Raw genomic sequence first — 11,788 nt, 5'->3', positions numbered from 1 at the left:
TCCGCTTCCTGGGCTCAAGTCATCCTCCCACCTCAGCCTCCAGAGTAGCTGGGACGATAGGCATGCATCACCATGCCTGGCTAATTTTTTGTATTTTTTGTAGAGCCAGGGTCTCACGATGTTGCCTAGGCTCAAACTTGTGAGCTCAAGTGATCTGCCTGCCGCGGCCTTACAAAGTGCTGGGATTACAGGCGTGAGCCACCATCCCCAGCCTATCCTACCATTTATGAACACCTTTTTTTTTGTTTTTTGGTTTTTTTTTGGAGACAGAGTCTCGCTCTGTCGCCCAGGCTGGAGTGCAGTGGCACAATCTCGGCTCACTGCAACCTCTACCTCCCAGGTTCAAACAATTCTCTTGCCTCAACCTCCCGAGTAGCTGGGACAACAGGCTTATGCCGCCACACCCAGATAATTTTTTTTGTGTGTGTGTGTGTGTTTTAGTAGAGACGGGGTTTCACTGTGTTGCCCAGGCTGATCTCGAACTCCTGAGCTCAGGCAATCCTCCCGCCGTGGCCTCCCAAAGTGCTAGTATTACAGGCATGAGCCACCGTGCCTGGCCTGAATATCTTATTCTCCCAACCACCACGTCTTCCGAATTCCCTCTTTTTTTTTTTGGAGACGGAGTCTTGCTCTTTCGCCAGGGTGGAGTATAGTGGCTCCATCTTGGCTCACTGCAACCTCCGCCTCCCAGGTTCAAGCAATTCTCCTGCCTCAACCTCCCGAGTAGCTGGGATTACAGGCATGCGCCACCATGCCCGGCTAATTTTTGTATTTTCAGTAGAGATGGGTTTTCACCATGTTGGCCAGGCTGGTCCTGACCTCAGGTGATCTTTCCGCCTCAGCCTCCCAAAGTACTGGGATTACAGGCTTGAGCCACTGCACCCGGCCGATTCTTTTTTCTATTTTTTGAGAGGGAGTCTCGCTCTGTCGCCCAGGCTGGAGTGCAGTGGCTGGATCTGGGCTCACTGCAAGCTCCACCTCCCGAGGTCAGCCATTCTCCTGCCTTAGCCTCCTGAGTAGATGGGACTACAGGCGCCTGCCACCACGCCTGGCTAACTTTTTGTATTTTCAGTAGAGACGGGGTTTCACTGTGTTAACCAGGATGGTCTCAATCTTCTGACTTCATGATCCGCCCACCTCAGCCTCCCAAAGTGCTGGGATTACAGGCATGAGCCACCGTGCCCGACCTTTTTTTAAAAACTGTGTTTATTTTCCTTGTGGAGCAGTGCTGCCCCATAGGCAGTGTGCCCAGAGTAGCCCAGATTCCCAAATTCTGTCCACACTTACACAATCCAATCCTGCAAGCAGTTAGTAGATCGTTGTGTGCTCCTGTTCCAGGGGCCGCTGGAGGCAGAAATTCCATTTCACTAAAATCTACTCCGTCCTTTGCACCCACTAGTTGAGTCCAGTTAGTGAGTGTGGAGGTGGGGGCTGGGGTGTAGAATAGATAAATAAATATATAGAGAGCCAGTCCAGCTGTCTGGAGGAAAGCTCGACATTGTCCGCCTCTTCCAATCCCATCAGTTGCCACATCTTCTTTGGTCAGGCTGGCTTTGTCACCTGGTCTCCTTCCTGTGCCCTCCTCACACTAGCTGCCAGAGTAAAGTGATTAAGCCAGAGAGACTGCAAGCCCCGTGAGTGCAGGGACGTTGGGTGGTCCATAAACGTCTGATGAATTTATGATACAAGCCTGATTATAGTCTCCTCAAAAATCTTTACTGTTTCTCCTCTGCTTCTAGAATAAAAATCAGATCGCTCATTTGGCCTTCACGACCTACTACATTCAGCCGCAGTCAGCTTCATTTCCCTTTTTTCCTTTCACTACCTCGAAGGCCAGTTTAGCCAGTGATTCACTATGCTTGCCCCGGGCCACTTGTATCCTCCCACCTCCATTCCAGGCAGCCCTCGCAGCAGATCCTAACGCTTAGGGCTCCTCCAAGTGTACGGGCTCGTGAGGCTTCCCTCCCGCTAAGACCAGTCCGTCCTCAGCACACGCAGTGTGCTCCCGCCCGCCGCTCTGCGCTCACCCTGCAGGAGAGGGAGCTCTTTGAGGGCAAGGCCGAACCCTCCCCCGAGCCCTGAGCTGGGCCTGCCGCACACAGATGCGCGGTCCTGCCGGGGAGCAGTCACCGGGGGACAGGGCCGGGTCCGAGGCTGCACGTCGGGAAGAGACGGCGTGCTCCCGAGGTGGCCAGGCCGCTGTAATCGGCCAGGGCGGGCCCGGGCGGCGAGGGAAGAGGTGGGGAACCCGGGCCGCGGCGCTTCCTGCCGGGACCCGGCGGCCCGCCCCAGCCTCTGCCCCCGCCCCGGCCGAGCCTGCGCTGCCGGCCTCCGGCCCCGCTGGCCGCCCAATCAGCGGGCGCCCCCCGCGCGGCCCGCCCCTCCCCCTCTGGTGACAGAAAGTCGGCCCAGCAGATGAGGAAGTGGCAGGCAGGCAGGCTGGCCCCGGGGACTTCTCTGTGGCCCTGCTCCCTCCAAGCCCTCCGCCGTTGCCCGCCTGGCCCCTACGGGTGAGTCTGGACCTTCCACGGGCTCTCCACGTGCCGGCGCCCCCTGCCTTGCCAGCCCGGCCCAGCTCTGCCCTGCCCTGCCCAGGCTGTGGGAGAGGCTGTTCCCGGAGCCAGTGGGTGGGAGGTCCCAGCTCCCTGGGGCCGGGCCTCGCCAGCACCCTCCCTCCCCCACACCCCCGTCTCTGGCCCCCATTTGCCTACACCCAGGCCTTCCTCCACCACCCGTGCTTTTATCCCTCTCCCTCCTCCTCTCCCTTCCCTCCCCCGGCTCCCCTAACTTTGCCAGGCTCCTTTTCCCTTCGATCCATCTTAAAGGAAGGAAGGGACGGGCTGAGTTCCCCGACGAGGGACACACCCAGATTTTCCTGCAGCTTGGGGAGAGGTCCTCCCAGGAGCCTTGGTCCCTCCTGGTCTGCCGGGTGTGTGGGTTGATCTTGGGGGCTGGTGGTTGAGAGATAACAGGCTGGCTGGCTCCCATGTGTCAGGGAGGAACCTGTGTTGGCGCCCTCGCCCCGGCCTGGGCCCTGCCGGGGATGGGCGGCCAGCAAGCCCGATGGTGGGGGAACAAGTGAGGAGGGGATCCGAGCGTGGCCAAGCAGCGCGCACACGTGTGTGAGTGGCCCCGCGGGTGAGCCCGTGCGTGTGCCTGGGCGGCGGCCGAGCTGCGTGAGGGCCGGGAGCCATGCGTGTCAGCCCACGGAGGTGCTGGGTGGTGTGTCAGGCAGGAAACATGTGTGCCAGCCCTTGGCGTGGCGCCTTCGCCGTTGGGGGTGGAGAGCTGGGTGAGGGGTGGGTGTGGACAGCAGGCTTGGGGCCTGACCACGGTGGGCCTAAAGAAGCCGGGCCTCCTGGAGGTGAGGGGTGTGCGGGGCGGGGAGGTGACAGAGGTGCGCCTCTTCACTTCGCACCTGCACAGGTGCTTCTCTGGAAGCAAGGAGTCTGGGGCACCTGCTGCCCTGGGCCCTGCTCTGTTCCAAGAATGCCTTGTCCCTCAGGGATTGTCAGTACCATGCTCTCCTGGGTCTGGCCAGAGGCTTTTATGTCCCTGGAAGCCTTCCCCCGACATTCCTTTAGGCCCTGAGGGGGAGGGGGCCTAGCCCATTAGGGCCCCTCCCTGAGGGAGGGGAAGATTCCTGCGACCTCCCCCACTCCCCAACCCCCTCACATGCCACTGGCTTCCCTGCCTTCCCAGGAAGGGAAGAGTGATTGTACCCATTCTGAAGTAGGACAAACTGAGAAGTTCTGGCCAGCTTAGGAGAGGATGCTGGGTGTGGATTTTCAGCAGTGCTTTGGGCCAGGGCTGGGGCTGGGACTAGGGTCGGAGGAGGTTTCTGGCTCAGAACCTAGGACCTTAGTTCATCAGGCTGGTCCCGGGTTGGTGGGTGGTGAGCCTGGGGCTTTACTTGGCTTTCCCAATCCTGGTGGGTCCTGCTTCCCCAGGCACTGACCTGTGGCCTGGACCCACCCTCCACCCCATGCGCAGTACAGCGGGGGCGGGCAGAGGGCGGGGCTGCTGCCAGATCTAGTCAGACAGGTGGAGCCGCCGGGGCAGGAGTCTCAAAGAGCCAGGCTCCAGGAGAGGAAGGGCTCTGCCAGAGGAGAGAGGAGAGCGCTGGAGAGGAGAGGCTGGAGGTGAGAGCCCCGGGAAGGCAGAGGAGAAACGTAGGGAGATGAATGTCCCAGCACAGGCAAGGAGGAATCCCAGGATAAGGTTCTGGAGGGAAAAGAAGGGCCCAGGGAGGTGAGAGTCCTGGCAGGGGCAGGAGGGACCCTGGGGAGAAGAAGAGAGTTCCTGGAAGGGTCCAGAGGGACGGGAAGTAGAGAGGGCAGGAGAGGAGAGATTGAAGGGGAGAATCCTGAGAGAGAAGAAAGACCCAGAGCTGGGGGGGTGAGGGACTCAGGTGAGGAAGGGAGACGGATTTCAAGAGCTCCCTGTTGGTGAGAAGGTAAGACTCTCCAATAAGAGACCTGGAATTGAGAGTCCTTTTGTGGAGGAAGAGGGGAAGGGAGGCCAGGAAGTAAAACTGTGGAGAGGAGAGGAGAGGAGAGTAAGGTGTGGAGAGGAAGGGTAGAACAGCCGTTCCCAGGCAGGGAGGACGTGTGGGGAGCAGATGCCTCAACCAAACTGCCTCCTCCCACTAGTTACCAGTAATTCCTTCCTTTCACTGTTCTGTCCTTTCTGCAATGAGGCATTGGGAGTTTTCTTGTCTGGTTCTGTGTCTTATCTCTGTGGGATGGGGGTGTGCAGTGGGCTCTGTCTGACATCCACCCTCTGTACCTCCCCAGAGTCCTGAGCCAGGATGGAGGCTGTTATGAACTTGTACCAAGAGATGATGAAGCACGCAGGTAAGACACTGTCCACCAGCCCTTTCCTCTCTTCTTTCCCGGGATCCCTGGATCTAGGGCTGTCTTCTAATGGAGAGTTCCTATGAACCCCTTGACCCTTGACCCTTTGCGACCTGACCTCATGTCTGTAGACCTAATGAAGACCCTTCAAACCCTGTGACTCTTCCTGATTCTTTGACCCTTATTCATAGATCCCCGGATCCAGGGCTACCCTCTGATGGGGTCCCCCTTGCTAATGACCTCCATCCTCCTGACCTACGTGTACTTCGTTCTGTCACTTGGGCCTCGCATCATGGCTAATCGAAAGCCCTTCCAGCTCCGTGGCTTCATGATTGTCTACAACTTCTCACTAGTGGCACTCTCCCTCTACATTGTTTATGAGGTGGGCCCCTGGGATGCTGGGCTTTAATTTCTGTCAGCAGGATAAGGAGCAGGCCATAGAGCCAGAGCATGGCATTTCTCCTTTCCAGAGAGGTTCAGATACATGTCCTCAGCTAGTGAAGGGGAGGGATGGCTGGGAAGGGAGAACTCTGGTGGTCTAATCCACATCCCTTCCTAGTTCCTGATGTCAGGCTGGCTGAGCACCTATACCTGGCGCTGTGACCCTGTGGACTATTCCAACAGCCCTGAGGCACTTAGGGTAAGTAGGGGCTGGGGCTAGGTCATAAGCAACCTGGTAGATATGACCAGTTTGGGGCCTGTGCTCAAGGCCCAATTTAGGGAGGCTCTTAGAACAGCGTATGAGGTCCTAAGGCTATCCCAACTTCTTGCAGATGGTTCGGGTGGCCTGGCTCTTCCTCTTCTCCAAGTTCATTGAGCTGATGGACACAGTAAGTAGTTATATGAGATGTGAGAACTTGTGGGGAGAATGAGGTGGAGAGGCCCAGGTTCTGAATCCCCTTCCCTCACTCTTCTCTCAGGTGATCTTTATTCTCCGAAAGAAAGATGGGCAGGTGACCTTCCTACATGTCTTCCATCACTCTGTGCTTCCCTGGAGCTGGTGGTGGGGGGTAAAGATTGCCCCGGGTGAGTGGTGAAGGCCACTATGGGAAAGGGTGGGCACCAGAGGCTGGACTCTGCTGACCCTGTCTTATTGTCTACTCACAGGAGGAATGGGCTCTTTCCATGCCATGATAAACTCTTCTGTGCATGTCATAATGTACCTGTACTACGGATTGTCTGCCATTGGCCCTGTGGCTCAACCCTACCTTTGGTGGAAAAAGCACATGACAGCCATTCAGCTGGTGAGGGGCTTGGCCTGACTTACCTATAACCATCCCCCCACATTCCTAGCCTGGATCCTCCCTTTATCCAGTCTGTCTCACCTTTGACCCCATCTGTCCCTACTCAACATTTCTCTTTCTCTATATGCTCTTCCCCTCTAGTTCTCTCAGTATTCCCTCTGACCCTGACCTTTATCTATCCTAGATCCAATTTGTCCTGGTCTCACTGCACATCTCCCAGTACTACTTTATGTCCAGCTGTAACTACCAGCACCCAGTCATTATTCACCTCATCTGGATGTATGGCACCATTTTCTTCATGCTGTTCTCCAACTTCTGGTATCACTCTTATACCAAGGGCAAGCGGCTGCCCCGTGCACTTCAGCAAAATGGAGCTCCAGGTATTGCCAAGGTCAAGGCCAACTGAGAAGCATGGCCTAGATAGGCGCCCACCTAAGTGCCTCAGGACTGACTGCACCTTGGGCAGCGTCCGTCAGTGCCCTCTCCACCTACACCTGTGACCAAGGCTTATGTGGCCAGGACTGAGCAGGGGACTGGCCCTCCCCTCCCCACAGCTGCTCTACAGGGACCACGGCTTTGGTTCCTCACCCACTTCCCCCAGCCAGCTCCAGGGATGTGGCCTCATTGCTGTCTGCCACTCCAGAGCTGGGGGCTAAAAGGGCTGTACAGTTACTTCCCACTCCCTGCCTTAAACTTGGGAGAGGAGCACTCAGGGCTGGCCCCACAAGGGTCTCGTGGCTTTTTTTCTCACAGAAGAGGTCAGCAATAATGTCACTGTGGACCCAGTCTCCCTCCTCCACCCCACACGCTGAAGCAGTAGCTTCTGGGCCAAAGGTCAGGGTGGGCGGGGGCCTGGGAATACAGCCTGTAGAGGCTGCTTACTCACTTGTGTCTTAAATTAAACGTGACAGAGGAAACCACAGAGGCTGTGTGTATACATGTGTGAATGGAGGAGGTGGAGGAACACAACATGCTTAGCCCTGTCCACAAACAGGAGCAATGGATGATGGTCCAGGCTCCCAGAGGACATATCTAGCTCTCTGATCCCAGTAGAGTAGAGCCCCTAGGAAGGCTGCTGGGATCATGAAAGAAGAGGGATTAGCTGAAACAGATTAAAAAAAAAAACACGAAGGGAGACATGACTTTATTAGAAAAATAAAAAACAACTGAGGTGATGGGTTAGTTTTCAGCGGATGCCTTGGTGGATGAGGCTGCTTTTGGCTGCACTGGCCTTCTCCCGCTCCCGCCGCCGCGCAGGGTCCAACTCAAAGCAGCGCCATAGCCTCAGGGTTTCATCTGCTGCTGCGGATGCCACTGTGGCCCCATCTGGGCTCATGGTCAGACTCAGGACCCGGGATGTGTGACCTGGAGCAAATGAGAACAGTACATACGAATGTTGATGCAGCCATAGCTCTCCCATAAAGGAGGCACATGCCTCCCTTTTTTTCTTTCTTTTTTTTTTTTTTTTTAAGACGGAGCCTTGCTCTGTTGCCCAGGCTGGAGTGCAGTGGCGCAATCTGGGCTCACTGCAAGCTCCGCCTCCCACTCCTGCCTCAGCCTCATAAGTAGCTGGGACTATAGGCACCCGCCACCATGCCCGGCTACTTTTTTGTATTTTTAATAGAGACGGGGTTTCACTGTGTTAGCCAAGATGGCCTCTATCTCCTCACCTCATGATCTGCCCGCCTTGGCCTCCCAAAGTGCTGGGATTACAGGTGTGAGCCACCACGCCCGGCCTCCTCTCTTTTCAATGGTGTTACTGAGATATAATTCACATACCATAAAATGCATCCTTTTAAAGTGTACGGTTTAGTGGTTTTTAGTATATTCACAAAATTGTACAACTGTTAAAACTAATTCTAAGACATTTTCAACACTTCCCATTACCCTCTCTCCTCAGCCCCTGGCAACCATTAATGTGTTTTTTTCTGTGGATTTGCCTATTCTGGACATTTCAGTCATACATTATGTGGCCTTTTATGTCTGGCTTTTTACCTAGCCACTTACCTTTGAGTTCAGCCACCTTGGCCATGGTTGGGTACTTCCAAATAACCAGCTGGTTCTGTGCAAAGCCATGGCCTGAGATGAGCTCCTTGTAGTGGGGAGACCAGAGGATGGAGCACACCTGTGGAGAGGAGCCAGTGTGGGCATGACATATAGCCAAGGCTACTTAAGTCAGAACTGAGCCCATTCTAGTGTTAGGCACCCTGCCACGTGCTCCAGACTCAGAGTTGAATGATCACAGTCCATACAAAAGTTCCTTGAGAGGCAAATTATAGACACTCCCTGACGTAACCATTTTTTAACTTTACAGTGGGTTTACTGGGACTTAAATCGGGGAGCGTCTGTATTACCCATTGTACAGATGAGGAATCAATCAGAAGGAAGCTCAATAGGTTGCCAAAGGTCACATTCAAGTTTAGCAGATGATGGAGCCAGAATTTTAACTTGGGCAGTCTGGCTCTAGAGTCCATATCTACAGTGAAGGCTGAATGTGAGGCGAGTGGAAGGAGAGAGCCTCAAGCATCTTTCTAATGGATTTGAATTATATGCCATAGGTGATGAGAAGCCATCACAGGTTTAAGGACAGTATAGTGTAACAAACCACAGCATGGAGGATGCATTGCAGGAGATAACAAAGAATGCTTGACACCAGTGAGGAAGCACTGTGGTGGGCCTCCACTGGGAAGGATGAGGCTGAGGGGAGGGGACAGATGTCAATGATATTTTAAGGTAAAACTGATAGATCCTGGTGAGGAGGATGAAAAATTCTAGGAGGTTTTTCAGATTTCTGAGCAGGTTCTGCCATTCCAAAGCAATGTGACAGAGGAAGGAACATTTCAGGGAGGCAAGGGGAAGTGAAAAGGTTAATTTGGGACAGATCAAGGTAGTGGTGCTTATAGGACATGGGATTGGAGATAGCCACAGACTGCTGGAAATGAAGCTCATGAGTTAGAAGTTTGGGAATCACCAAGGCACAGAGTTGGTGAAGACATTGGAATGGATGCACTCTCGATGTGGATGCCCAGTAAGAATGCATGTGGGAGAGGCAGGAACAGGCAAAAGATTACCTGGGAATGGGCATCCACAGCACTCAGACAGGCCCCAGAGCACACGTTCCAGATGCGAATGTGTCGATCACTGGTGCCCCCTCCTGTTGCCAGGACATTGGACTGCCAGGGACACCATGCTACGGCCTAGATGGGATAAAGGTGGGGTCAGCAGGTACTAGAGCTAGACAAGGAGCTCTGGGGGTCACAGATTAACCCAGTCCAATCCTACCATCCCTTCTCCCCTTAACAGTCCCCAGGTTATAGGTGAGGGTCTGCAGAGGCTTCAGCCCAACCCTACTCACCTTGACAGCCCCTTGATGCTGGGTGAATGTCTGCAAAGGAACCCAGCCACCCTCTCCAGGAGCGCTAGGCCACACATTGACCAAGTTATCATTGCCACCACTGGCCAAATGTCGTCCATCTGGGGCCCAGCGCAGCCCACACACTTCCTGGCTGTGGCCACTCAGTGTAGCCACATGGTGTTCTGCTACCCGAACATCATGGTGGTGGATGTGGCCAGAACGTGAACCACTGGAGGAGGAAAGAAGGGAATCAGGTTCTGTGGCAGCACCAAATGCAAGCAAGCCAGAGGTGGTTCAGTTCAGGGGTGTACAGTCAAGGGTAGGGTGGGCAAATATCAGACTACCATAGACCAACAAAAACCACTGACCTGGAGAGGATATAGCTGTTCCAGCTTAGGGAGCCCACTCGGGCAGAGTGACTGGTCATATTTCGAAGCCGTTTCTGCTGCTGCACATCCCATAGCTAGAGAGAGAAGCCCACTAGGATCAGAGATTGGGACTTGGCATTAATATCCTCCAGCTGTGCAAGCCTATTGGGACTGGTGTGAATGGCAGCACAGGACATGTCTCACCTGCACCTCAGCACTGCTGGTGCCCACAGCCAAGTAGTTGCCCTCTTTGATCCAGGCCACAGAGGATACATATTCCCCAGGCTGCTCCATTTGCAAAAGCTGCAGGATGTCACCAGAGCTTGCGCTCCACAGGTACACACTGTTGTCCAGTGCCACGGCCAGTACATTCCCAGAGCTCCAATCCACAAGGTTCAGGTCTGTCAGAGGCGGAGAAAAGAGCATGAGCTTCCTTGTTTGTGTGGTCCCAGGCCCTCTTTCTCCATCCATGAGGCAAGGATAAGGATGCACTTACAGTAGTCATTTCGAATTTCAGGGGCATCCAGGATGCGGTCTGGCAGGGAAGGAATGTAACGGCAGGTCTTCCGGCTGGAGCCAGGAGTGGCCTTTTGGCTGTAGAGTACTTTCAGTCTGTTCTGGTAACCTGTGGCAACAGAGTGGGTCCAGACGCTGGGAAAATCAACACCTCCCTTGCCCTCAGTCTTAGATAAGAGCAGACAGATATCTGTGCTCAGCCCTGGAGATGAACTGACACCTCCCTCCAGGAACCAGGAACTTCGGGTCTTACCCTCTGGTGCATTTTGTGGTTTTCCACTGAGCCTAAGGATCTTGGCTTCCTCTACATCAAAACCGTTCAGGTTCAAAGCCCAGGCTTTCTGATGTTCCTGGCATAAAGGGTAGTGGAGAAGCAAGATAGTATTATCCAAAGAACAGTCGGGTCCCGTGCCTTAAGCCCTTCTGGCACACATACCTTCTTGGTGGGCGTCTGGCTGTTTTCAGGCTGGTTCTCCTTGCTCAGGAGGAAGCTGGCCACCTCCATCTGGGCAGCACTGCGATGGGGGATATAGCGGTCACCGCCAGGTTTGCTAGGAGTGGTCTGAACCTTGGAACTGGATTTGCCTGGGGCGGAGAAAGAGAAGACAGTCTGACCAGGCTCCCGGGGGAGAAAGTATGAAGGCTGCTCTCACCCAGTTCCTTTGGCACCTCACTGACCAGGAGTTCGGCCCGGAGTTCTGCCGGCGCTGTGGGATCGGTTGGCGGCCCGCATGGGTGAGGGGGCCGGGCCTGAGGCTTCCTTGGCTTTGCGCTGCCAGCGCGCAGGGGGTGCATTGGGGATGGGTGCATCTAGCTGAAGCAGCGAGTGCAGGTCACTCTCGAACGCGAATTGTGCCATGGGAACGCCCGCAGCGGGAGGGGTCCTTGCAGTTGGTGCCTGCGGAGCCCTGGAGGAAAAGAGGCGACGGTGCTCAGGGGACAGCAAAGGACCCCTTCGCTCCTGGCCGGCCACACAATCAGGGCCACCCTCGGTTGCTGCCCCTTCTGGCCTAGCACCCCCTCCCCCTGGCCACGACCCGAACCAGGCTCAGCCCCGCCGCCTCTCACCGTGCCCTCCCGAGCAAGTTGCAGTTCCGACCGGCTTTAACACGCCTCGCTTACGCCTCTTAAACTCTCCGCTCTGAGCGCCCATTGGCTCCTTCAAAACCCAACCGTCGCAACCGTTGCCCTCGCCCATTGGCCTCTCCGGCGAAGGGGGCGGGCCTTCCGGGGCAAATCTCAGCTATCACGAGAGTCCAGCCGCGGAGCGGGATTTGAAGGGTGAGAGAGGGGCTGGGAGCCGGCCCCAGAGAACTGGTGCTGGAAAGCGGGCGGGGCGGGCCCGGGGTGGGCCTGCTCTGCCTCAGCGTCCTCGAGTTGTCCCGATTTGTTCCTCTGCGTCCCCTCTACCGCCGCGAGCTCGGAATGTCTGGCCCCCCGTGCTTCAGG

At 55.6% G+C, this 11,788-nt stretch overlaps 2 protein-coding genes and 1 long non-coding RNA gene across 5 annotated transcripts; 1 reads left to right on the top strand and 2 right to left on the bottom strand.

Annotated features, from left to right (window-relative positions):
• Window positions 1–1,188: 1,188 nt before the first annotated feature.
• LOC103884269 lies at window positions 1,189–2,272 on the bottom strand. The gene is made up of 2 exons (XR_646802.4): window positions 2,028–2,272; window positions 1,189–1,735 (listed from the first exon to the last, which is right to left on the bottom strand). It is a non-coding gene; the product is annotated as an uncharacterized LOC103884269 (long non-coding RNA).
• A 59-nt stretch (window positions 2,273–2,331) lies between these two features.
• Window positions 2,332–7,020, top strand: ELOVL1 (ELOVL fatty acid elongase 1). Of its 3 annotated transcripts, none has more exons than XM_003891720.4 (8): window positions 2,332–2,510; window positions 4,797–4,856; window positions 5,048–5,238; window positions 5,416–5,496; window positions 5,630–5,686; window positions 5,777–5,882; window positions 5,964–6,100; window positions 6,285–7,020. In XM_003891720.4, the coding sequence occupies exons 2-8, from the start codon at window positions 4,811–4,813 to the stop codon at window positions 6,504–6,506; spliced, it is 840 nt and encodes a 279-aa protein (XP_003891769.1). In that variant the 5' UTR covers window positions 2,332–2,510; window positions 4,797–4,810; the 3' UTR covers window positions 6,507–7,020. The 3 variants fall into 3 exon arrangements, with proteins under 3 accessions (XP_003891769.1, XP_003891770.1, XP_009204870.1); XM_003891721.5 differs by lacking the exon at window positions 2,332–2,510 and adding an exon at window positions 2,555–2,929 and having other exon boundaries at window positions 6,285–7,013; XM_009206606.3 differs by lacking the exon at window positions 2,332–2,510 and adding an exon at window positions 2,945–4,142 and having other exon boundaries at window positions 6,285–6,991.
• A 194-nt stretch (window positions 7,021–7,214) lies between these two features.
• CDC20 (cell division cycle 20) lies at window positions 7,215–11,722 on the bottom strand. The gene is made up of 11 exons (XM_009206589.4): window positions 11,408–11,722; window positions 11,018–11,247; window positions 10,776–10,924; window positions 10,593–10,689; window positions 10,320–10,448; window positions 10,028–10,224; window positions 9,824–9,918; window positions 9,456–9,684; window positions 9,172–9,297; window positions 8,108–8,225; window positions 7,215–7,465 (listed from the first exon to the last, which is right to left on the bottom strand). Exons 2-11 carry the CDS (start codon window positions 11,196–11,198, stop codon window positions 7,287–7,289), a joined length of 1,500 nt encoding a protein of 499 aa, XP_009204853.1. The 5' UTR covers window positions 11,199–11,247; window positions 11,408–11,722; the 3' UTR covers window positions 7,215–7,286.
• Window positions 11,723–11,788: the final 66 nt, after the last annotated feature.

Source organism: Papio anubis, chromosome 1 (genome assembly GCF_008728515.1).
Source record: "Papio anubis isolate 15944 chromosome 1, Panubis1.0, whole genome shotgun sequence".
Classification (NCBI taxonomy): domain Eukaryota; kingdom Metazoa; phylum Chordata; class Mammalia; order Primates; family Cercopithecidae; genus Papio; species Papio anubis.
This window is presented reverse-complemented; position numbering and strand designations above follow the sequence as displayed.